The sequence below is a fragment of the Argentina silus genome (genome assembly GCF_951799395.1).
Source record: "Argentina silus genome assembly, chromosome: 3".
In the NCBI taxonomy this organism is placed as follows: domain Eukaryota; kingdom Metazoa; phylum Chordata; class Actinopteri; order Argentiniformes; family Argentinidae; genus Argentina; species Argentina silus.
In genome coordinates, this window is record NC_139657.1 from 17,223,214 (window position 1) to 17,246,334 (window position 23,121).

A 23,121-nucleotide genomic window follows, 5' to 3' on the forward strand; every position below is an offset into this window, starting at 1 on the left:
GTTTGTTTCTATATCACGACGACAGAATACAATGTTTGTAGGCTATTGGTAAATAAATACTGATCATATTCAACGAATTACATTTAATCTTGCATTCTAGAAATAAGTTTGTCAATCATTCACTGTACCATAGTGCAACAGCCTAGAGACTGACTGCAATCAATAGGGCAATGGGTAACGTTTTATTTGTCCTCAGTGTGTGTGTGTGTGTGTGTGTGTGTGTGTGTGTGTGTGTGTGTGTGTGTGTGTGTGTGTGTGTGTGTGTGTGTGTGTGTGTGAGTGATCTGATCGAATCTCCTCTGACAACCTCTGCGATTTGGGTGAAGTGCGCTTTGGGAAACTGCGGACCAACGATGAATAACTGACCTCACGTTTCCCTCTTTGCCGCCCACCTCTCCCTCCCTCACAGCATTAATAGCCCAGTTCCTCTCCTGACATAGTGAGAGAAAGAACATTTAAACTTTAAGAAGATTTGGCAAAAAACGAAATGGGACACTCACACTGCTATCCTGCGCTCGTTGGGATATTACTCCTTATATTGCAGCATTCCGCGGGATTTTGGCTCTTCAACGTGGTCTTCCCACCTCCTGCCAAACCTCGACAATTGGCAAGCAATAGCACTCCACCGCTTATCATAGGTGAGCTGGTTTCTATTTATTTAGAGTGCTGTTATGTGGAATGATGAATATCCATTATTTATTGATTTTTTTCCTGTGATGTTTTATTCAACAGTTGTCCTCTCTAATGTTAGATCATAGTATACTTTATGTCTTAATTCTCAAATGCATACTGTATGTACAAAATCTATCTCACATGACAACGGGTGATTTCTATTTAGGTCAGGAATGGTTTAGGAGAATGTTGCTCTTACGAAATTATGCCGGGCTGGTGATGGTTGAGGTTTGTACTGGGATTAGAAAGCCATATTACTGTACTAAATCAGGATTTGAGGTGGACAAGGAGGAGAACGTCTGCCTGGAGAGATAGGGTTAATTAATGTTCTATGGGGACAGGAGTGTTGAAAGACAGGATGTCCTGGTGTGATGGGGACAGTTATGTTGACCGACAGGATGTCCTGCTGTGAGGATAAATTGGCAGTACTTGGATATGAGTGGGGACTGGGAATGTTTGTCTATGTGCCACTATCATCACTGCCCAATCCAGTTTGTTCCAAGGGAAAGTCACGGAGACACTGACATTGTGATAAATGGGGTGACTTTCTGCAGCTGGATCTCATTCGTAGAGTCTTTCGAGATATCATTTTCAGCTAGTCATATGATATACTGGTTAGGTAAATGGACAGGTTCAATCCAGTATGTCAGTGGCTGACTTATGATGACAATGCACAAGTATTATTGGATAACACAAAGCACTATTGTTCACATAGTATGGATTGGTGGTGCATTACCCTTGAAGAGATGCCCAAAACAAATATAGTATTGCTCTCGAAACCTCACCTACAGCATATGCTTTGTGATGTGTTAGCAGTGTATGGTGTAGCTAATCATTATGTTGTATGTAAACATCCTGTATGTTAATGCATGTGTAAAAAACATGTCCTATTCAAACATGACCAAAAGGTGTATCAGAAGTTCATGCTCTATAGTAACCTTACAGTTGTCACACTGTACATGGTGTCTGTACATTGCACTCTTCGTTCTACTCTACCATTGTATCCGCTGACTGAGTTTCTTCCCATTGTTGATGACTTGCCCTCATAAGTCAAGGGTTGAGTTCCAATTCTCTACCCTTCTCTCCCTAAGTGTACACCATACTATATGGTGTAAGCATTCGCCAAAGGGAGTTTCCACTAAATTGCTTACACCAGTCCAGTCCATTGCAATCCATGAGGGGTAGTGAATGAATTAATGAACTCTTGAGGGAGAAGAGTAGAGAATTGGATTTGACCACTGTATCCTGTTTATCCATCTGGTGTTTAACCCCTCACCGCTTCCTCTGGCCAGTGCCGGGGAACCTGGGAAACCGAATGGAGGCCAAGATTGACAAGCCTTCCCTGGTGCACTGGATGTGCTACAAAAAGACTGATGACTTTTTTACAATTTGGATCGACCTCAATATGTTCATGCCAATTGGGATTGACTGTTGGATTGACAACATCAGGTGAGAGGGAGAATAAACACAGTGGATTTCTGTTATGGATGTCTGTTATTTATTGAAACTCATTACACATGTGAAGATTTGCTTCATCATGGCACATGGTTAAACATGCAAATGTACCAAAACTAACATCATAGTCATGATAAATGAAGAGAAACATGCAATAACATCTCTTAAATACTTCTACACGTACATTTGATTGAGCGCTGAGCATTTACTGACAGGGATTATTTCCCAGTTTTTATATACAATAGATAACATACTGCATGTTTTCCTGCAACAGAATAGTATACAATAGGACAACTCACAAGACCACCAATGCCCCTGGGGTAACGGTGAGAGTGCCTGGTTTTGGACAGACACATACAATCGAGTTCTTGGACCTCAACAGGCTGGCTGGTGAGAACAACAGTGATGTTCTTTCATCTCTACCCTATGGTCATTATTTGATTAAGAAGTCTGTTAATGAGACCTGTCCTTTTCCAGGTTATTTTCATACTATGGTTCAGCACTTGGTCAGCATAGGATATGTCCGCAATGAAACAGTTAGAGGAGCACCATATGATTGGAGAGTAGCACCAAGTAAGTCATGACCATGCATACTGTACAACACATACACACACACACACACACACACACACACACACACACACACACACACACATACACACAGACACACACACACACACACACACACACACACACACACACACACACACACACACACAAACACACTGCTAAGTTACAAGACCTGCTCAGGCCTTGCAGACACTTACACATATCTTTGATAAAGTCTCTTTGATCCTCTCCCACTACCAGACGAACAGGAGGAGTACTTTTCACAGCTGAAGACCCTGGTTGAGGAGATGTATGAGGAATACCAGCAGCCACTGTACCTCCTGGGGCACAGCATGGGAAACAATTACATCCTTGTCTTCCTGAATCAGCAGACCCAGGCGTGGAAAGACCATTACATCAAAGGCTTCATCTCGCTTGGGGCACCCTGGGGTGGGGCGGTCAAACCCCTCAGAGTGATGGCATCAGGTACTGCACGTCACTAAAGAGGACAGGTCGAAACATGCTTCATAGTAGAAATGTAGGCTACCTGAATTGTGAAGAGTCTACAGTACTAGACCAGGGTAAAACCTTTCTTGTTGGTGCATAGTAATTACACAGCAATAGCATTGAGCACATATTACACAAGTGGATTACGTACTGCTACTATTATAACAAAGTTATAACAAAGACTCTACACGTAAACCATACATGTTGCCTTTTGTTGCGACCTGCAGGTGAGAACGATGGTATCCCATTGGTGTCCAACATCAAGATCAGGGAGGAGCAGAGGATGACCACCACCAATCCCTGGATGATCCCATCTGAGGAGGCGTGGCCTGAGGACCACGCCTTCATCTCTACGCCCTCCTTCAACTACACCAACCGCGACTACCAGCGCTTTTTCAAAGACATTAACTTTGAGGACGGCTGGTACATGTGGGAAGACACAAAGAACCTGACAGCAGGTCTACCACCCCCTGATGTTGAGTTATGGTGCTTTTACGGTGTGGGGCTGCCCACACCGGTAACCTATGTCTATGATGACGAGTTCCCAAATGCAGACCCCATAGACATTGTGTATGATGACGGAGATGATACAGTGGACAGCCGTAGCATGAGCCTGTGTAAGCGCTGGATAGGGCAACAGAAGAAGCCTGTCCATGTCACTGAGTTCAAGGGCATGCCCCACTTGGACATGGTGTTTGATCGCAAGGTGCTCAACTTGATCCAGAGGATCCTGGAGGGCCGGTCAGGAGAACCACTAGAAGAGGATGAGGATTCCTTCTTCAATGTCATGAGTGAACCTCCCATTGACTCCCCAGCTACACAACAGCCCCTATCTGATCAACCTCCTACCTCTACACCTTAGTTTGTATACACCAATGCACCTTGGCTGTTGGTGTGACAGTAACAGTGTTTCACTCTCCAAATGTAGACCTATGCACAAGAGTTGAAGTAGCTATGGAGTGAACTGATGTGTGCACACACCTTATTTGTTAGTATCACGATGTACGATATAGTACTATAAGTGTGTAGGCCTATGTATCCGCATATCCCATTATGATGGTCAAATGTACCTTTCAGTATTACAGGGAATTCAGAAACCATTGTGTCATGAGGTCAGTTTTGATCGGTACCTGGTGTTTACAATGTTATGTAACTGTTTGTTTTAGTTAATTGTTTTGAGACAAAACAGCCTCTGAAATAAAGTTGTTTCAGACAGCTGCTGTTGGACATTTATTACTATGTTTGCATTAGAATGTTCCTCTAAAAAATGTCATGCCACTCCCACTCATTACTGTTCGATTGCATCTGACTTCGTCTGCTTCTGACTGATGAGTTGCGTTTTTAACCATGTGATGGTCGATCAGTTGATTCAGTAATCTTTTGCACCCCGTGCCCTCAGCATCTTCTGAGAATTGTTATCTGTTTTGAAACGTGGGTCAATAAACAGCAACTTTTCACGTATATGGACTCCCACATTTTCTAATGACAACAACGTTATGACATAGCGGGAGAAATGGTGTCCTGCCATGGGTGGACTATCCTCCCGAAGCTTTTTCAGCTGTGTTTGTTGTTGTTTTTGCTACCGCGCTACAACTGCAGAACACGTCTCCCTGGTGAACAGTCTCAATCGGAAAGACCTCCTGTGATCTTAAGTAGGTACTACGGTCGTTGTTGTTTACGTCGTGAGTTTGTAGAATAGCTAGTTAGTAGCTAGCTAAAATGATATGTCTGCTTTATGCGGATTGTGCAATTGAATTTGGGTCTGACTCTTGTCTGGCACGGAAAACGCTCCATGAAGTAGGATAAAATCAAAACTCTGGCTTTGCATACATTTAATATGTACTAAATGCTATTTTTTGTTAATTCAATACGATTAATATTAATGACCTATTATGTTGGTTTTGTGTCGTTCTCTCTAATCTTTTGCAAATTGCGTCAACCTTTAGCTAGCGACTTGTATAAGAAACATTAATATAACCGATTGTTTTCCAGGCTCGCGAGCCACTGGTCATATGACGGGCAAATGGAACAGAATGTGACCTGCTCAATTTGTCAATTTCATTTCCCACGCTACAATGTCTCCAGTCTTGGAACTATTCTCCACCTATGTAGCTATTACAGTGTGTCCAATTTTGCAGACATTGGACATAATTTATATGATCTTTAGATACTTGAACAGTTGTATTAACTGTGTTTACAGTTTGAAATTTAATCTAGCTAGCATGCATAGTCTGCTCATGTCTGTTTCTACAAAATTCCTTTCAATAGTACCTTATCTTCTGTTTGGCCTGTGACAACCCTGGGCCAGTGTTTGTATGATAGCAGTTTGCCATTCTGGTTTCGGCTTCTAACATGTGGTGAACTCAGTGTCAGCTGTATGCACACTCAAACACGCTCAAACACACATTCCCAAGTCACTGCCATGGTGACTGAGCAGGTAAACTCTCCATTAACTAGACTCCACAATCATGTTGTCCACTTGTCACACACAGTACATGGGTTTTACAAAGGAAAGGCTAAGAGGATATGAAAGGAAGGCAGACACACAAACAGCTGCAAATCAACAGTTTACACAGAGAATGATGGTATTGTAACTCATCTTGCATCTCACTGTGAGACCAGATGACCATGTTCTTCTGTCTTTGTTCAGTCTTTGATTCGCTGGCTAGTCTATATTTTGGCACTAGCTGGTCCTCATCATAGCCTATGATATTATGTTAAATGCCTTAATTATATTGTCTTGTTATCACACAGTTCCTGGAGATCTGGGGAACCAGCTGGAGGCTAAGCTAGACAAGCCCAGTGTGGTCCACTACATCTGTTACAAGAAGACTGATGCCTACTTCACACTATGGCTCAACCTGGAGCTGCTGGTGCCTGTGGCCATCGACTGCTGGATCGATAACATGAGGTCTTTATTTGCTATTAATTTGTTTGCACACTACGACTATTGTGACATATAAGAATAACAAAAAACAAGATGAGGGAAAAAACAAACAAAGAAGGTTGTCAGGGGGAACAAAGGGTGAGGAGCAGGGGGTGGGTGTTTAATCAGAAGTGATGGCTTCTCTTCTGGAAAGTCTTTGATTAAGCCTACCTTGGAACAATCGCTTATGTAGGCAGAGATTGAGATTACTCCATGTTCCTCTGTGGGTCAGAAAGGTTATCTTCTAACCATTGTACAAACTGACCTTTGAGCCCTCTACTTTGTAAGCAAAACAGTAACTAAACCCTCAAGACCTTATCCTTTGTCCAAATACAGTTATGTGAATGCATGTTTTGGCATCAAAGTATGTGAAAGCAGTTCAACAATTATTTATATATATATATATATATATATATATATATATATATATATATATATATATATATATATATATATATGACAGTCTCATAGCAATAGCATTCATAGTTTGTGGTTTATTGAACAGTGAAGCCATGTGACTTGTTGGCTGTAGTTATTTTTTGTATGGTTCTTGCATGCCATTCAGTTCTTCTTAGATGCAGAAATGATACAGAGAAGAATTCAAACAGAGAAAGACCGGTGCCCACATGTGGTAGCTTTCCCCGGGGGGAAGTGGAACTTCTACTTTATAATGAAATGCTGTTGTGATTCACTTTTCTGGAATTCACAATTTCGTGTGTGTGTGTGCCTGCCTTCCTTCCATCAGGCTGATCTACAACCGTACAACAAGGAGCACAGAGGCACCTCCGGGGGTAGATGTCAGAGTACCTGGGTTTGGACAGACATACCCTCTGGAATACCTGGACCCCAGCAAGCATAGTGTTGGTGAGTGGGTTTAGACTGTGTTCCACAGTATGTCTGTGTTTCAGTATTTAGCTGTGTGGCTTTGACTAATCTATTATTGTGCGTGTTGCAGGTATCTATTTCTTCACCATAGTGCAGGCGTTGGTGGAGTGGGGGTACACGAGAGATGATGATGTTCGAGGGGCTCCCTACGACTGGCGTAAGGCTCCGAGTAAGTACACTCCTCCTTACAATTCCCTTTACTCCCCCAACACACACACATACACACACACACACACACACACACACACTCACTCACTCACTCACTCACTCACTCACTCACTCACTCACTCACTCACTCACTCACTCTCACAAACACTCACTCCTGTCTGTTCAACACAGAACTCCTAGATGAGCTGCATGTCCTTCGCTCAAGGAGTTATGTGTTGTTGTTGCCACCATAGAGATAGAACATTGTTTTATATCTATGGTTGCCACTGACATTTATAGTCTTGGCAGGAGACTTGTTTTTAGCCTGCGATATTTATTATACTTGTATTCTACTTCATCTATTGTCTCAGGTCGTTGCAATTACAGTATTGTTGTAATTTAGATGTTGTTTTCCCCTAAATAGGTTTTCAGAGTAAAAGTGCAACCAGTTTGGTATCTGTTGATTTTGATTGTGCCATATTTCTTCAGATGAGAACAAGGCCTACTTCATGGGCCTGCAGCGGATGATTGAGGAGATGGCAGAGAAGTTTGGGGGTCCGGTGGTGCTGATAGCTCACAGCATGGGGAACATGTACACTTTATACTTCTTGAACCAGCAGCCTCAGGCCTGGAAGGACCGCTACATCAAGGCCTTTGTGTCCCTGGGGCCACCGTGGGCGGGCGTGGCTAAAACCCTCAGAGTTGTGGCCTCTGGTAAGAGTGGTATTCGTGTAGCTTCTGTGCATGAACTACCTAAGTGTATATAATTGTGTGAGTGACTGCAAACCCTCAAAGAACATTGTGTGTGCACACGTGTGAGTGTGTATGTGTATGAATGATGTTTTTAACGACAGTCTTCCATCTATAAGTAATTCCTCTCTCCCTGTAGGTGATAATAATCGTATCCCAGTCATCAGCCCTCTTAAGATCCGCTCCCAGCAGCGCTCTGCCGTCTCAACCACATGGCTGTTCCCCTACGCTCACTCCTGGCCTGCTGACCAGGTCCTAGTCCAAACCCCCACCACTAACTACACTGTGAATGACTACCAGAAATTCTTCACCGACATCGACTTCGAGGATGGCTGGGCCATGAGGCAGGACACTGAGCCACTGGTGAACGCCTTGAAGCCTCCCGGGGTGGCCGTCCACTGTCTGTACGGGAGCGGCATTCCCACACAGGAGAGGTTCAAGTACGCCACCTTCCCTGATGCGGAGCCTACGGTGGTGATGGGGGATGGTGACGGCACAGTGAATCTGGTGAGTGCGACCCAGTGCAAGCGCTGGGTGGGCAAGCAGAAACAGCCTGTCCGTCTACTCGAGCTACCTGGGAACGAACACGTGAACATGTTGCTCAACTTCACAACAGTCGCCTACATCAAGACTGTGATCTTCTCTCCCTGATTGTCCTCAAATTCTGAGTTCCAAATTGCCCCCTAGGTCCCCAGTCTCTTGCCACTCTGTTAGATCTGAAAGGATTTGGATAGGATTAAGCAATATAGTTATTGCTCCACCTTGCCTTCTGGTGGGCTAGATGGAATTAAGGTGTCTACTAGTCTGTCCCCTTCCCTCTCATCCTCAGTGACATAATCACCTAGATGGACTGGTGATGGTTCTCTGTTGGCTGTTGGGCAGATCAAGGCCTCAGAACCTGATGACTACACTCTAAATATCCTCCTTATCTTTGTTTGATTATTAATTGACCCCACTAGAGAAGACTGACAGTCCAGTAGTTTTACTATGTTGAATGGTCTTATTTTTGATTCAATACATTTTATATGTACGTTTATACAAACGTTTTTTAAGATCTTACCAAATTTAGACTCGGAGAATATCAGGTTGTTTCCTATATAGATATAATCTGTATTTAACAGTAATCTCATATTTAAAGTTGTATCTATTTTAACTATATATAAGGGGAGTTAATATGCTAAAATGTCAGGGATATTTGTGCCATGTAAATCAGCCATCAGAGAAATAATGATCATATTAGAAAGTAACCAAAATGTGTTTACAAATTCTCAAGCACAGTGAGATTTCTTTGTTCTTTCGTTTGCCATGCTTATACTATATTATATCTGTATAACATTATAAGCGAATCAAATGTTTCTGCCTGTAATTATTCCACTTACTAATGTCTGCTATTCCTAACTTTTGTAATGCCTTCAACGCTCTTGATTTTGCATGCAGCTGTTTACCATGTGATCCGATGTGATTTTCCTGTCCAATGTTGAGTTGTGATGAGTGCTGAAATCAGGGGCCTTTTATCAAGGCTAGCTAGCTTGTTTACTGGGAGAGCACAGGAAGCCCTGCGACCAGCTTGATTGTAACTGTGCCATTGCCCTAATGTTGGGCCAGAAGACCAATATGTTATTGCTGAAACTATCATGATTGGTGTGTTGTGCACATGTCCTTCTGACTATAAAGCAAATGTGATGTGAAACGTTGCATTCAATCTGGCTTCCATGTGAGATGTTTGTTGGTAATTAAGTAAGCGGATTTGAAACCTGTGGCAGGAAACTGTTTCAATATTGGTCTGGTCTAATCCACAAAGGTTCCTCTTCCACTCATAGAGGATGTATCACTTTTAGATCAAACACACTACTGGCTACATGAACATACACATCCATTCATCAGTCTTGTAGTTTTTCCACTACATGTAGCTCAACTATTAGTTTAACTACATTTTGCAGTAAAAACTAAAATCAAATTTGTATTTTCAGTAGTTAATTACTTGTTAATTCCAATCCTCGAACATTTCACTTGTTTCTTTCCTAACTGCTTCCTGTCTCCGATTTGCTCCACCTCTCCTGTTTTGTTTTTTATTTGGCAAATTAATGAGAGCTCAGAAATGGATGTACAGTGCCTTCGGAAAGTATTCAGACCCCTTCACTTTTTCCACATTTTCTTGTGTTACTCAATTTAAAATGGATTAAATTAAATGAATTTGCCATCAATCCACACAAACATACCCATAACTTGATGCAGCTACCACTATTCTTCACACGAGAGATGATGCGGAAACTGCATTGCATGTGCTGGATTTGCACCAAACTTAACGCTTTGTAGTAAAACCAAATAAACACATTTCCAGCCACTTTCTTTGCTGTATCACTTGAATTCACAATTATAGATATGAGAGATTATTTTCCAGCAAATTTTAAGAGTGTCATAGCAAAGGGTCTGAATACATATTGTGTGTGGATTGATGGCCAATTATTTTAATTTAATCCATTTTAAATTGAGTCTATAATACAACAAAATGTGGAAAAAGTGAAGGGGTCTGAATACTTTCCGAAGGCACTGTCCTGCCATGATTAAGAAGGCTAAATCAAGTTACAATTTAAACATTCTCTCTGATTCTGGTGGTGACTCAACTACATTTTGGAAAGCAGTTAAATCACTGAAAAGCAATAGTTCCTCTCCCTTTTTACCTCAACAAGTTTGATCCAATTCTAACATAATTACAGATAAACAAAGAATATGTGCTGCCTTTAACCAACATTTGACTGTCCCTGATTACACGATAGCCTAGCTAGGTTTCCTGTTCGACTGATGGCTGCCCCTCGGGTAACAATGACCTTATATTCTCCATCCGTTGTGTTTACCTATAGTGTTTGATGATTTGTGTAAAATTGATGTTCAAAAGTACAGGGGTTGACATGCTTGATCCGTATCTCTTGCGGATCTCTGCTCTTTTAATAGCTGAACCTCTGGCTCATATTTTTAACCTGACAATTCTCTCTATCATTACCAAAGTGGGGGTGATCCCAGCAAACCAGCAAGTTCCTGAGCAATTTTCAGATGAGGCCTTTTATCAATAAATTGCATTTTTATGGACACCACCATCTCTGATACTTCGCTAGTTATTAATGACGTTGTGATCTCTCTGGAAGAGAAACAGCATTGTGCAGCCCTCTATATTGACCTCTCTAAGGCTTTTGATACTATTGATCATGCCCTTCTATTACAGAGGTTACCTACCATTAGTTTAGATCAGTCAGCCTGTAATGGGTTTCAAAATTACCTGCAGGAGAGGACTCAATGTATTTCAGTAGATGGGAGTTCAGTCTAGTTTTCTCAATATTAATAAAGGTTCCGCAATGTTAAATTCTAGGTCCACTACTGTTTACCATTTACATAAATAATTATAATATAATATTATTATTATTATTAATAATAATAAAGCAGTTCTTTCAAAACTCCCAATTTAACTTACATACCAAGTTTTTAGTAAGGGATCTGTTTAGGGAGGATTGCACTTGTGGTTAGAGGTGTCTATTAATTGAGGTGTTCTTGTAAACTATGTATTGTTTAAAACTGGTTCTTGTATTGTGTATTTATTTTATTTATTTTTGTACCTTTTATTTGTTCTCTGTGAACAGGGCCCTGCTGCAAATGAGACTCTCAGGTCTTCCTGTATAAAGTTTAAATAAAAAAAAGTATTTTTAGAGTAGCTTCCCCAACACTGCCTTTCATAACCTAATCGGTGTAGCTGATCTCATCAATCTGGACCATCATCATCATTCTCTAGCAGTGAGAAAATTAACCCTGATCAATAGTGGCACCCAAAGTAATTAGGTTTGATATACACAAGTCATGTCTTCACTCTGCTCATTAGTGTTTGTGATGTATTCTGTCATAAGTGCTTTACCAAGAAACATCTAGTAAAATGTGTGTGCTACTGTCTATGTGGAATTTGAAATTGTGTGATATCTTTCTCCTGTGTGCCAGCTAGAACCATAAGTGAGAATCATAATGGGAAAATTAAATACAGTCAGTATAAAACAAACTTTATTTACAGTACAACATGATTTAAAAAGTCAGAAACCGCATTGGAGTACTTCCCCAGTTTGACAGCACTCAAAGAGAGGTGGATAGGTTGAGGTATCCTAACATCAACAGCGCACGTGATAAGATTGGTATACCATATTGATGTGATTCTTGAGATGTTTAACACTTCTCCTGGCGTTGTTCGATCTGATCATCATAGCGTGACAAAATGTAAAGACAGGCTGGAACAACAAGTGACTCACGCTGGTTGAAGGGGTGAATCAGTGCAGTGGAAAGGAGAAGGTCTTGTTCCCAGACTTGCAGCGGAGCTCCTGGCAGTTCAGCCTCAACAGGAAGGGTCCATCTTCATGAGAGTCAACCAGATTCTATCAGCGGTGAAAAAACAGAAGACGGAGACATTATGGTTGCATTTAATACCAGGAAGCTCTAAATTTGCATTCTCCCTTCTCCCCAAAGTGTGCACTCACTCACTCACTCCCTCCCCCTCATGGACTTAAATAGCATTGTGATGTAAGAAATATTCTAGGAATTCCCTATAGTCCATGCTTACACCAACCCGTACATGCTGGGGAGTGAACAAGTGCACACTTTGGGGAGAAGGGTAGGGAATCAGAATTCAATGCCAAAGCCATTGCTTGCACCTACAGTATACAGTCGTCTCAGGGAGAGGACACACTTTGGGCCACATCTGATGACCAATCAACAGATTGATGGACAACAGAGTGAACAAATGGCAGGAGAGTTCCTACCTGCAGCTCCTGCAGACACTTTTTGTGCATGTGCTCAGTAAAGTCACCAACACACCAGGCCAGACTGACATGGAAAGAAGGATTCTAGTGGAGAGAAGATACAGTAGTATTTAGATTAGATGACAGATTTGTCAAATACATTACTGTTTGTGATCCATTCCTTGATACAGTGCCACTAGTGTCAGAGAGATACCACTACAGCCAAAATGGAAATAAAGACAAAGTAGCACCAGAGATAGTTGGGATGGGGGTTGGAGAGATAATTATTCTGAAACGGTTGGGAATAAACAGAAACCAGAGGATACTAGAAATACAAAAACAACACTCTTGGCTATTTATTAGAATACTTTGTTAAACTCCCATATGGAAGAATCCATCCTTTCCTCCAGTATTCAATGACAATAAACATTGGTTTGAAAGTGACATTGCATTCTTTAAGCATGTATTCCATAATGGAATATTGCTGTCATTTGATCAGATTCAGGAAAAGTTCAACATACCAATGTACAATTTCTTTAAATACCTCCAACTTAGAAATCATATTCAGTCCTTAAATCAACATGTGGTTGAACCTAAAGCATCTGTGATTGAAAATATTATAAATGAAGCTCACAAGTCAAAGAAACGGATCTATGAAATATACAAGTCCATTGGAAACTTCACCTGACAGTTCAGACCCAGTCAAGACGAAATGGGAAATAGACTTGAAGAAGAAATTTATAGATGAATGTTGGTCTCAAATATGTGAAAATGTGCACTCTTGGGGCGCTTAGTGGCATAGCACACTAATGTGCATACCACGTAATCGCAAGGTCCCTGGTTCGATTCCGACCCCCGACATATTTTGCATGTCATCCCTCCTCTCTCTCACCCATCCTTCCTGTCAATCTCTACTGTCTCTATACCAATAAAGCAGAAATGCCCTAAAAAGATATTTAAAAAAATAACTGAACAAATTAAATAATTAAATAATAATAAAATTAAATGTGCACTCTTGCTCTTATAATCTAAGACAATAAAATGCTGAAATTCAAGATATTCCATAGAACATATTATTGCAAGTTGTATTGTAGTTCTCATCCAAAAGGCAACTTTTGGTTTGTCTTTAACAGCATTATGCGCCTGAGGCAACGCAATGGACCGTTTAGCTATCTGTTAGATCTACTACTCACATTTTATTTAGAAACTAAAACAGACACATTTTACAAGTATTGCAGAGTTGAGTTTGAGTATTATGAATTTTCTTTTTTAATATGACTATTCAAACAGAAATTAAGATAATCTAAATATAGGATCAATGCACGTAAAAACTACCCGGGGTGGTGTACTACTGTACTTCGAATACTAGTGCTAGACAACATTATAATGTAATACATCCCTTTAAAACAGTGATGGGTAGGGAGGGACCTCATCATAATGTGTGTAATATGTTACAGACATGTTATAGAAGTGTAATTAATGTGTAATATGTGTTCAGGACCTGATAGAAGGTGTCAAGGGTGAACTCCTTCATGGTTGTGTCCACTGCTTTCACTAGCTCTAGCAGCTGAGCATGCCCAGTGGAGACGTCCATGGCCAGGAAGGTCCTGTAGGTGAGAGCATAAAGACTATCTGGAACTGTTATACCCATGGTTTAATGCATATCAATCAGAGACGCATCTGAGATCCTACTGTACCTGGTTTTCTCACTATTAGAGTAGACCTTCAGTTTCTCTGCTGAACACATCAACCTATAAACAAGAATACAATCACTTTACCTCCATATTTTTACAGCAAAGGCAAATTAGCTTGAACCACAGACTAGGTAACACAGTTTAAATCTGTATCTACATCCTGCACACCTCTCGTGGCATGTATGTATCGTCTTATATAGGAATAGAGTGCAGTAAACTACATAAACATTTAAATTCAAGAGAAAAATAGCAGACCTTCTGCCATGTGCCAAGCCAGTTCTGAGGGACTGTATGAAAGGCTGGATCCAATGGTGCCGCAGCACCACGGTCTGAGACAGGCTGAGGTGAAACTCGTCAGCTTGTGTGAGGGAGACACCATGGGATGCTGCTACAGTGGTCATCTCATCCAGCAGCTCCAAGAACTCCTCCTCTGGCTCATCTAAAGAGAAGTAGGTGAATGAGAAGAGGTGGTCAAATGTAAACACTGAGTGTGTTTTGTGTGTGTGTGTGTGTGTCTTTCTCTCTGAAGCTAAGACATTTACATACATGGCAGGTACACAAAAGTCGCCCAGTTTCCCCTCTCATGTTTGAAGGAGCGGATCCGTCCTCCATGTTGCAAGCTGTCCTCTTCCTGAGGGTCCTCCTCATCAGTGAACATGTCCAGCACACAGCCAGGGAGTGGCAATCTGGATGAGATCTGGTCATCCTCCTTCTTTTGACCAGAGCTATTCGCTGAGATGGACTCATCATCACAGATGTGCCTGACCAGAAGATTTAGGAAAAACATTGAGACATTATCATACTCTGACAGAGGTCTAAGAGAATAGCATTATGCTTTCATATCATACTGACAGTATACGCTGCCAGCTGGGCCAAGTTTAGTATGACCACTTTATTTACATTGGAATACCTAAATGAATGGTTATATCCATGCGTGCTCTAAACCAGATAAAACAAATGATGAAGAATATGTGTAACAATGCTGAGGTCATATAAAGTCATATTTGGGCAAACGTACCCTACTTTTGAGTTCTGAACCTCTGATTTGAGCTTCTTCCTCAATGAGCTGTCATCGCTGTGCCAATTCGGGCGTCTTTTGGTTACATTATCAGTCTCCTCTTCAGAGCTGCTACTGTAATTGACTAACATGCTACTATGTGCAAATGCCAATTACATAAACAGACATCAACCTTTTGAGTTTCTCATGGATTTAAAAAGAAAGTAAATCATGCAGCATTACTAGGAGAGTACCTATCTGATAGAATCGTGTAAGTGCTTCCGACATAAACAGTTGTAGGGATAATTTATGCCCCCACTGAAACAGCGCACACATGTCAATTGGTTCCATATTCATATTGAAGTACAGTTTTCTTTTATCACAATCATTATTGGTTTATATTTTAGCTACCTAACTGTATGGATAAAGGCATACTTATAAATTGTATTGTTTTACTGGTTATTTAGTCTAGGGTGGTTATTCAAACACCCAGTCTTTATTCATCGACATCATGCCTGAGATTATGCCAGTAATCTGTCACCTGGCTAATATAAACAAAATACAGCAACCCATTCTTATTAAACAACGTTATTCAGGAAGGGACAGAGACTTGTTGCAGTTACACCACGCTAATATTCATTGAAGAATGGTCATAAAAGCTTTTCGTTGCTTGTTCCGGGTATATGTTGTGAGCATGCCAATTAACCCTTGGATTATTCATGTTCCCGTGCCTGGGAAGGATCTCTGAAGCTAGCCAGATAGCTAGCTAACGTTTTATACCAAATTCTCTCGTTTTTAACCGGCAGGAAAATGGCTTAGTCATCACACGTTTTAGGGCAATAACTCTGTAACTTTGTAGGGCGACTTGGCGTATCATTTTTGGTTCGCTATTTTTTAAGAGCACGAAAAGCCCTGAATTGTTTGGCCCTGGTGGCAAACGGTTTGAACAAGAGAGCAGCCACGGATCTCCGACTGTCCGAGCCTGCGGATATGAGTGGAGCGTTTTTGGGCCTACTACGACGTATTTTTTATTTGTGAGAAAATTGGCGGACGCTGCAAATACCTTAACGTCTTAATTAGGTATGTTACCAGTGGGTAATATCATCTTCAGCATGTTATGTTCCCCTTTTCAGCCAGTCAGTTCAATACCAAAATATTTTGCCTAGCTAGCAATGCTATGCTACCTTGGCTGCTGCAAACTGAGCGACTGCCGCCCAATATGATGGATGCGCGGACTGCTCCTTTTCTCTTCGAATGCAATGGCGTTGCAAGGAGCCAGCAAATTGTGTGATTTACAAAGGCTATTTTCTTCGGACTAGGAAATTAATGCGCGATACGGAAACAGACACGTTATTAATTGTGCACGCCGCGCATGATTTGGATATGCATGCTGCCAATACTGTAATCAAAGGGGGGTTGGGTGGACGAAGGGTTCTTAAAATAAGATTGTAGAGAATCGGATGGGGGGGGAGTGCTCGTCACCAAAAGCTTGTCAATACACGCGCAGATTGGTGATAATAACACAGAGATTATCATATATAAATGTTCTTATAGTGCTGTGATTGATAATGCCCAGCAGTAATGATCGACACTTTCTAGACTAATGTTCAACATAAGAATGGCAATCCACCGATCGAGAGAATGTCTTTCTTTTATTGTCAGGTAACCCAGTAAAACGACTTTGACACTATATCCCTTTGCCTCTCCATAGATGTAGGCTTTTAGATGGTGGATCCTATAGTATGTGTTGTGGTGGTGTTTGTGGATCAGAAGAGTCAATCAAGTAGCCCCACAGATGGTAGAGGTTCTATGGTAGCCCACATATCTATAGCTGTTTAAAATCAGATGGTAACAGTATTGTTTTGGTCACTCCCGGATAAGTATGTAGTCTCAGTGGAAGTTTCTCTGCTACTGAGGTTCTCTGGGCTGTTGCTACATAGTATGCCTGTGTAATAATAATTGTTCCCTCTTTTGCAGCTGTCTGCTGAATACTGAAAGAGAACTGAAGACATCAGTGGCGCCAGTGGATTTAGATTTTCTCAAATTGAAGCACATTGTTGTTTTTTCAATGCTTTTTTTGCTCCACTGAAATGGCAGAATAAGTAGCCTAACTCAGCGTCTGTCCATCCATCCATCCCGCACACCCGTGCACCAATCAGTGGTTGCCCCTCGATTTTCTTCCTAAAAGGTTCCTGTACGCCGCCAAAATGAACCCCTACACCAGAGCTCGTATGACGGAGGCGTGGCAGCAGCATGCTGTCGCTCCTCCACCGGTCGTCCATACCATTCCACCGGGGGCGGAAAACGCCTTGGGCTGTGCCGTCTACGGCATCGTCCTGCAGCCGGACCCCCCCTCTCTCCAGCAACAGTCCCAACAGCACGGCCATGGGGGCCAGCAGCACGGCCAGCAGCAGCACCCCGCCCAGGCCCAGCAGCCCTCCTTACAGGTAACCCTAATTCACATAATGCTGAATTCTAAATCGGCACCTGGCCCCCACTGTCACCCCCCCCCACACACACACACACACACAATTACAATTACCACATTGCTCACACCTATCCGAATCCTTTCAGATCCTATGTCGGGGTTAATGTGACTATTTGAAATTCAGCACGACTATACCCGTTTTTAAAATGCTGATGATATAGCATTGATGTCTATGATTTATATCAAAAATAAGTATTGTTCTGTGTTTTTATGGACGTCTAATATATAATTGTATCATTTTGACAAACCAAATGATGAAATTGTTTTTATATATAATGTGGTTGTTCTCCCTGCAGGTTGGGGCTGAGGGAGGCCACAAGTGCGGGGCGTGCGGCCATGACATCTCCCACCTGGCCAACCCACACGAGCACCAGTGCATGGTGAGCCAGGACCGCTCCTTCCAATGTACCCAGTGTATGAAGATCTTCCACCAGGCCACTGACCTGCTGGAGCACCAGTGTGTCCAGGTAATGTCGACTAATGTGTCCTTGTAAGAGGTTAATTATTCATGTTTCAATTAAATATGCCCCGTGCGCTCCTCTGGGATCAAATATACATCTGCTGATGTTTTCATAATTGTTAACCCAGAACAAATTCTCTGGGATCAAATATACATGTTCATGTCTTAGAATTCTTTTTTTTTATTTTATTTTTTTTACCCAAAATCCAACCCAATCCAGGTGGAGCAGAAGCCGTTTGTGTGTGGCGTGTGCAAGATGGGCTTCTCCCTGCTCACCTCCCTGGCTCAGCACCACACCTCCCACAACAGCACCAACCCGATGAAGTGCTCCATCTGTGAGAAGACCTACCGCCCCGGCTCCTCGGGCAATGCCACGCCGACCTCCTCCGCCACCAACCCAGGGCAGGCGTCTGAGGGAGGGAGCTCCAGCGGGAGCGCCGCTGTGGGCTCCTCGTCCTCCATCTCGTTCCCCTCGGCCCGTGACCGGCCCTACAAGTGCTCGATCTGTCAGAAGGGCTTCAAGCACCTGTCAGAGCTGGCCCGCCATGAGCGCGTGCACACCGGGGAGAAGCCCTTTAAATGTGACACGTGTGACAAGAGCTTCAGCCAGTCCTCCCACCTGGCCCACCACCAGCGCACCCACAGCTCAGAGCGCCCCTACAAGTGCGCCGTGTGCGAGAAGAGCTTCAAGCACCGCTCGCACCTGGTGCGTCACATGTACGCCCACTCCGGAGAGCACCTGTTCAAGTGTAACCTTTGCGAGCTGCACTTCAAAGAGTCGTCGGAGTTGCTGCACCACCCGTGCCACCCCCAGGGGGCGCGCCCCTTCCGCTGCGCCACCTGCGGGAAGGGCTTTAAGCGCCCGTCGGACCTGAGGCAACACGAGCGCACGCACTCTGAGGAGCGTCCTTTCCACTGCGAGGAGTGCCAGATGAGCTTTAAGCAGCAGTACGCCCTGGTGCGCCACAGACGCACGCACAAGAACCCTGCAGACCGCCCCTTCAAGTGCAATCTGTGCGACAAGGGATTCCTCCAGCCCTCCCACCTGCTTTATCACCAGCACGTCCACGGCATGGAGAACCTTTTCAAATGCGCATCCTGCCAGAAAGAGTTCAGCCAATCAGGAGAGCTGCTGCGCCACAAGTGCGGAGAGTCCTCCTCCAGTTCGAGCCACTCGGACAAGCCGTACAAATGCGACGTGTGCGGGAAAGGCTACAAGAAGAGCTCAACCCTCCAGCGCCACCAGAACTCCCACTGCCAGGAGAAGCCTCTGAAGTGCTCCCTGTGCGACCGACGCTTCCTGTCCTCCTCCGAGTTCGTGCAGCATCGATGCGACCCGTCGCGCGAGAAACCCCTCAAGTGCCCCGACTGCGAGAAGCGTTTCAAGTACTCCTCTGACCTGCATCGCCACCGGCGAGTTCACACAGGAGAGAAACCCTACAAATGCGCCAGCTGTGACAAGGGCTTTAAACAGCGCGAGCACCTGGGTAAGCACCAAAGTGTGCATTCTAGAGAGGCTCAGTTCAAGTGTGTATGGTGTGGAGAGCGCTTTGGAGACCTGGGGTCTTTGCAGGAGCACACTGTCCAGCACACAGCTGAAGGAGGAGGTTACCCTGTGCCTCCCTGCATATAGGCTAGTGGCCCCACTCCCTTCCTCCTAGTCGTTAGTAAAAGCCCCCCCACGTCTACTCCTTACCCCCCCCAGCTTGACAGATCCCATATCTTCATCTTCCATCTGAACACTGTTACCGAATCTACAAAGAAACCTAAACAAGTTATTATTGTGTCTCATGAAAATAAGGGGGCCACGTAGCTTCTCATCATACTGCCAAGTGTCACAGCTTTAGGGCTACCCTCCCAAGGACTGTTCTGTAAAGAGGCACCGAATCAAACTTAAGTTAGGGTGGATTTCCTAGCCTAGGTCAATCACCGTATGTATCCTCTTACCTCCTCTCGGATCAACTTCCTGCCCCAAAGAAGGAAAGAAAAAGAAGAAGAAATGTAAATCACCACATTAGCCTATTCTTCTGTCTGATAAAAGCATAGTGTTTTGTGTTTGTAAATAAAGTTGTCTTGTAGATTTGTAAACAGAAAAGGGGATGTGGACCAGTTCCTCTTAGTGACAACCTGCTTCACTGGTCTTGGAAGTGTTACGGGTTACGCCATCATGACCCAAAACTATTCTCTTGCCAACAGAGGTTGTTGTGACTCAAGAACTCATCTTCAGAGATCCTGCATTGTGTAAGATACCCAACTCTCATCCAGGATACTCAGTCTTGAAATAATTGAGATGTTTCATCAGCTTCTCTAGTCTGCTGATGTCCTCTCTCGCTTTTAAATTTTGGATTCAATAATGCTGAACCACCTCTGATACAAAATGTTTTGTTTGTAAAGTGGTGGGTGGAGATTATTGTGTATTGGTTACTATCCATCCACAACCTCATATCACTGTAGTAGCAGTGTATAGCTTGCATACACTCTAAAATCTGTCACCTCTTCTTGACCCTTTTGTGCATTAGTATTCCTATGCTTTTTATGTATTAATTATCAACTCCACAAATAGAAAGGTATGTGTTTTTTTTACATAATGAGGGGGGAGGGCAGGGGGAACTATATTGTGCTATTGTGAAATATTACATATGTTTGTGAATGTATGTATGTGGACGTATATGTGTGGCCATCTTGTATGGTATGGTTTGTTACTAAAACACCACATACTCCACTAGATCCCAAAGGTGTGGGTGGAGAGACTAACCAGCCGAAGTATCATAACCCTAATGGTTGACATCTCACTGCTATATATAGACATTATATAGAAATATATATTTCACACTAATATACAGTTCATACTCCTACGTACAGAGATCAGAGTAGACTATCTGTGCTGAAAATGTCTGAAACCTGAAAAAGCTTCCTTCTTAACTGCGTGTATATAGTACAGTATGTATGTGAGTATGCTTACCCAGTTCCGTTGTAGAAATTGCATTGTCTGTTTCTAAAACTGCATCGACTGTTTTTGTATGTTGCTACTTTTTAATCATGTGGGGACTTTGATAAAAAAAAAAAAAAAGTTTTTCCTTTGTAGTTATGATCGTGATGATGGTATGTTTCAGAATTGAAGGACAACACTCAATCTTTACTTCCTGGCTGGATTCTGACCTCTCTTGCTTCTTAAAGTTTATCTGGAAGAATGATTGTTGAATCATGGCTGTAACTAGGGAGTCCTGGCAGTGTATTGTGAAGATACATACTAGTGCAGAATTTGAGAGGATCTATATGGTTTTTGAGTCAGAGAAACGTGTGCAGTATATTCACGCAGGTCATGTCAGGATAGGGCTTTCATAAATATTTTCTAAGATAGCATCCTTACCAAAATAGGCTGCTACAAGTCTGACTGACTTGAAGGTAGAAAGAATGGGATGGGCTTTCTTGTGAGATACTTCTCATTTAGGCACAAGAATAAGGTTTAGAGTCCTAAATCTAATTTGAGGGCGTACTCAATGTGACTTGTTTTTTTGTTTTTTTTAGTGGGAGTGTTTTTTTTTGTTTTTGTTTTTTTACAGCAAGTGAAACATTTAACGGGAAAATTAAATGGTTTGAGTGCAGTATTGAAAAGTATTTTATGATTAGGAAGAGGCAATGTTAACTTTTGAGTAAGGGTCTCTCTTTTTTATCAATTATGTTTCAGTAAATAGAGTACTGTTTGGCCTTAAACTGGGGTCAGGGTTACATTGAAACCCCAACTTACTTCAGAATCGGACTGCCTCCATTTTGTTGCTTTGTTCGTCGTACTGTACTGTGTCTTTCTGTCCATCATCTTCATCTGAGGGTGGGCTTACGCGTCATTTGTTTCCTTCTCTTGTTTTTGTTAAATGTTTCATTTCTTTCATCCGGCATTAAAACAACATCAAAGAGCAGTTGGGAATTTAATAAAAAGAAAAACGTACTGTATATGTTTTTTTAATGTTTTCAAGTTTGTGTTTATATTAATTTTTTCTATTAATATTCTTTTAAATCTATAAATATCTATATTCTTGGAAGGAGTTAACAGGGCCATTGGGATTTAATGGGGGTCAAATGTTTGATTGATAAAGGAGGTCATTAGGACTGTGATTGCTACGAGTTTTGATCTGGTTTATTGAGTGTGTAATGGTTGTTCGCCTCCTAGCTACCAATAGACCCTGGTTTCTCTGTTCTGTGCATGCCTGCTGTGTTAGTTCCTGTTTATCTGTCCCAGGTATTCGTGCTTCAGATGGCACTTATTCCTCTTATAGCTTTTTCAAATTGTAGTAAGTATGTGAATGATGTAGTTTAAAAAATAAAAAAAAAACATTACGTGGCAGCGTACAGTATGTGTACATTCATGCTAAGATATCTGTATGTATGTAGCATTCAATACACACAGCACTAACAAATAAACTTTTTTCATTTATAAGGGCAGTGTGTGGTCTTTGTTTACTTGTGGAGATGTTGTTGTTGACATTCTCTCAACTTATATTTGGATAAGGTAATAGGAAAACATGACCACCGTCAGATATGTATATTCATGGTAAACTGATTGTACATCACATTTGATACACACACACACAGTTGTAAATCAATATCGTCTCATTTATAATAAGGTGTGTAACACTTGCTTGAATTCAGATGAGTACACTTTAAGGGACATCATTCACTTCTTATTGATGATAAATGCCAAAAAATAAAGATATTCCTTATTTTCTAATTCAGCGTCCAACCATTCTATAAATTAGTAACCAAAACACATTAGCTACATCATACGTGTTTTATATTGCTAAAGATAACTAAAGAGTCAAAGAGG

General features: G+C 42.2%; 4 protein-coding genes across 5 annotated transcripts; 3 read left to right on the forward strand and 1 right to left on the reverse strand.

Moving 5' to 3' along the window:
- The first annotated feature begins 486 nt into the window (after positions 1 to 486).
- Positions 487 to 4,211, forward strand: lcat (lecithin-cholesterol acyltransferase). Its single transcript, XM_083666097.1, has 6 exons — positions 487 to 638; positions 1,965 to 2,121; positions 2,402 to 2,517; positions 2,605 to 2,700; positions 2,938 to 3,162; positions 3,411 to 4,211. The coding sequence occupies exons 1-6, from the start codon at positions 488 to 490 to the stop codon at positions 4,043 to 4,045; spliced, it is 1,380 nt and encodes a 459-aa protein (XP_083522223.1). The 5' UTR covers position 487; the 3' UTR covers positions 4,046 to 4,211.
- A 147-nt stretch (positions 4,212 to 4,358) lies between these two features.
- pla2g15 (phospholipase A2, group XV) lies at positions 4,359 to 10,250 on the forward strand. The gene is made up of 6 exons (XM_083666098.1): positions 4,359 to 4,835; positions 5,938 to 6,094; positions 6,855 to 6,973; positions 7,065 to 7,163; positions 7,631 to 7,855; positions 8,031 to 10,250. The coding sequence occupies exons 1-6, from the start codon at positions 4,697 to 4,699 to the stop codon at positions 8,540 to 8,542; spliced, it is 1,251 nt and encodes a 416-aa protein (XP_083522224.1). The 5' UTR covers positions 4,359 to 4,696; the 3' UTR covers positions 8,543 to 10,250.
- A 1,665-nt stretch (positions 10,251 to 11,915) lies between these two features.
- usb1 (U6 snRNA biogenesis 1) lies at positions 11,916 to 15,623 on the reverse strand. 2 transcript variants are annotated; one of them, XM_083667265.1, is made up of 7 exons: positions 15,373 to 15,623; positions 14,901 to 15,115; positions 14,610 to 14,793; positions 14,358 to 14,411; positions 14,162 to 14,267; positions 12,682 to 12,765; positions 11,916 to 12,297 (listed from the first exon to the last, which is right to left on the reverse strand). In XM_083667265.1, the coding sequence occupies exons 1-7, from the start codon at positions 15,501 to 15,503 to the stop codon at positions 12,193 to 12,195; spliced, it is 879 nt and encodes a 292-aa protein (XP_083523391.1). In that variant the 5' UTR covers positions 15,504 to 15,623; the 3' UTR covers positions 11,916 to 12,192. The 2 variants fall into 2 exon arrangements, with proteins under 2 accessions (XP_083523391.1, XP_083523390.1); XM_083667264.1 differs by having other exon boundaries at positions 14,162 to 14,288.
- A 489-nt stretch (positions 15,624 to 16,112) lies between these two features.
- Positions 16,113 to 22,935, forward strand: znf319b (zinc finger protein 319b). Its single transcript, XM_083666303.1, has 4 exons — positions 16,113 to 16,431; positions 17,329 to 17,798; positions 18,136 to 18,306; positions 18,520 to 22,935. Exons 2-4 carry the CDS (start codon positions 17,559 to 17,561, stop codon positions 19,930 to 19,932), a joined length of 1,824 nt encoding a protein of 607 aa, XP_083522429.1. The 5' UTR covers positions 16,113 to 16,431; positions 17,329 to 17,558; the 3' UTR covers positions 19,933 to 22,935.
- The last annotated feature ends 186 nt before the right edge of the window (positions 22,936 to 23,121 follow it).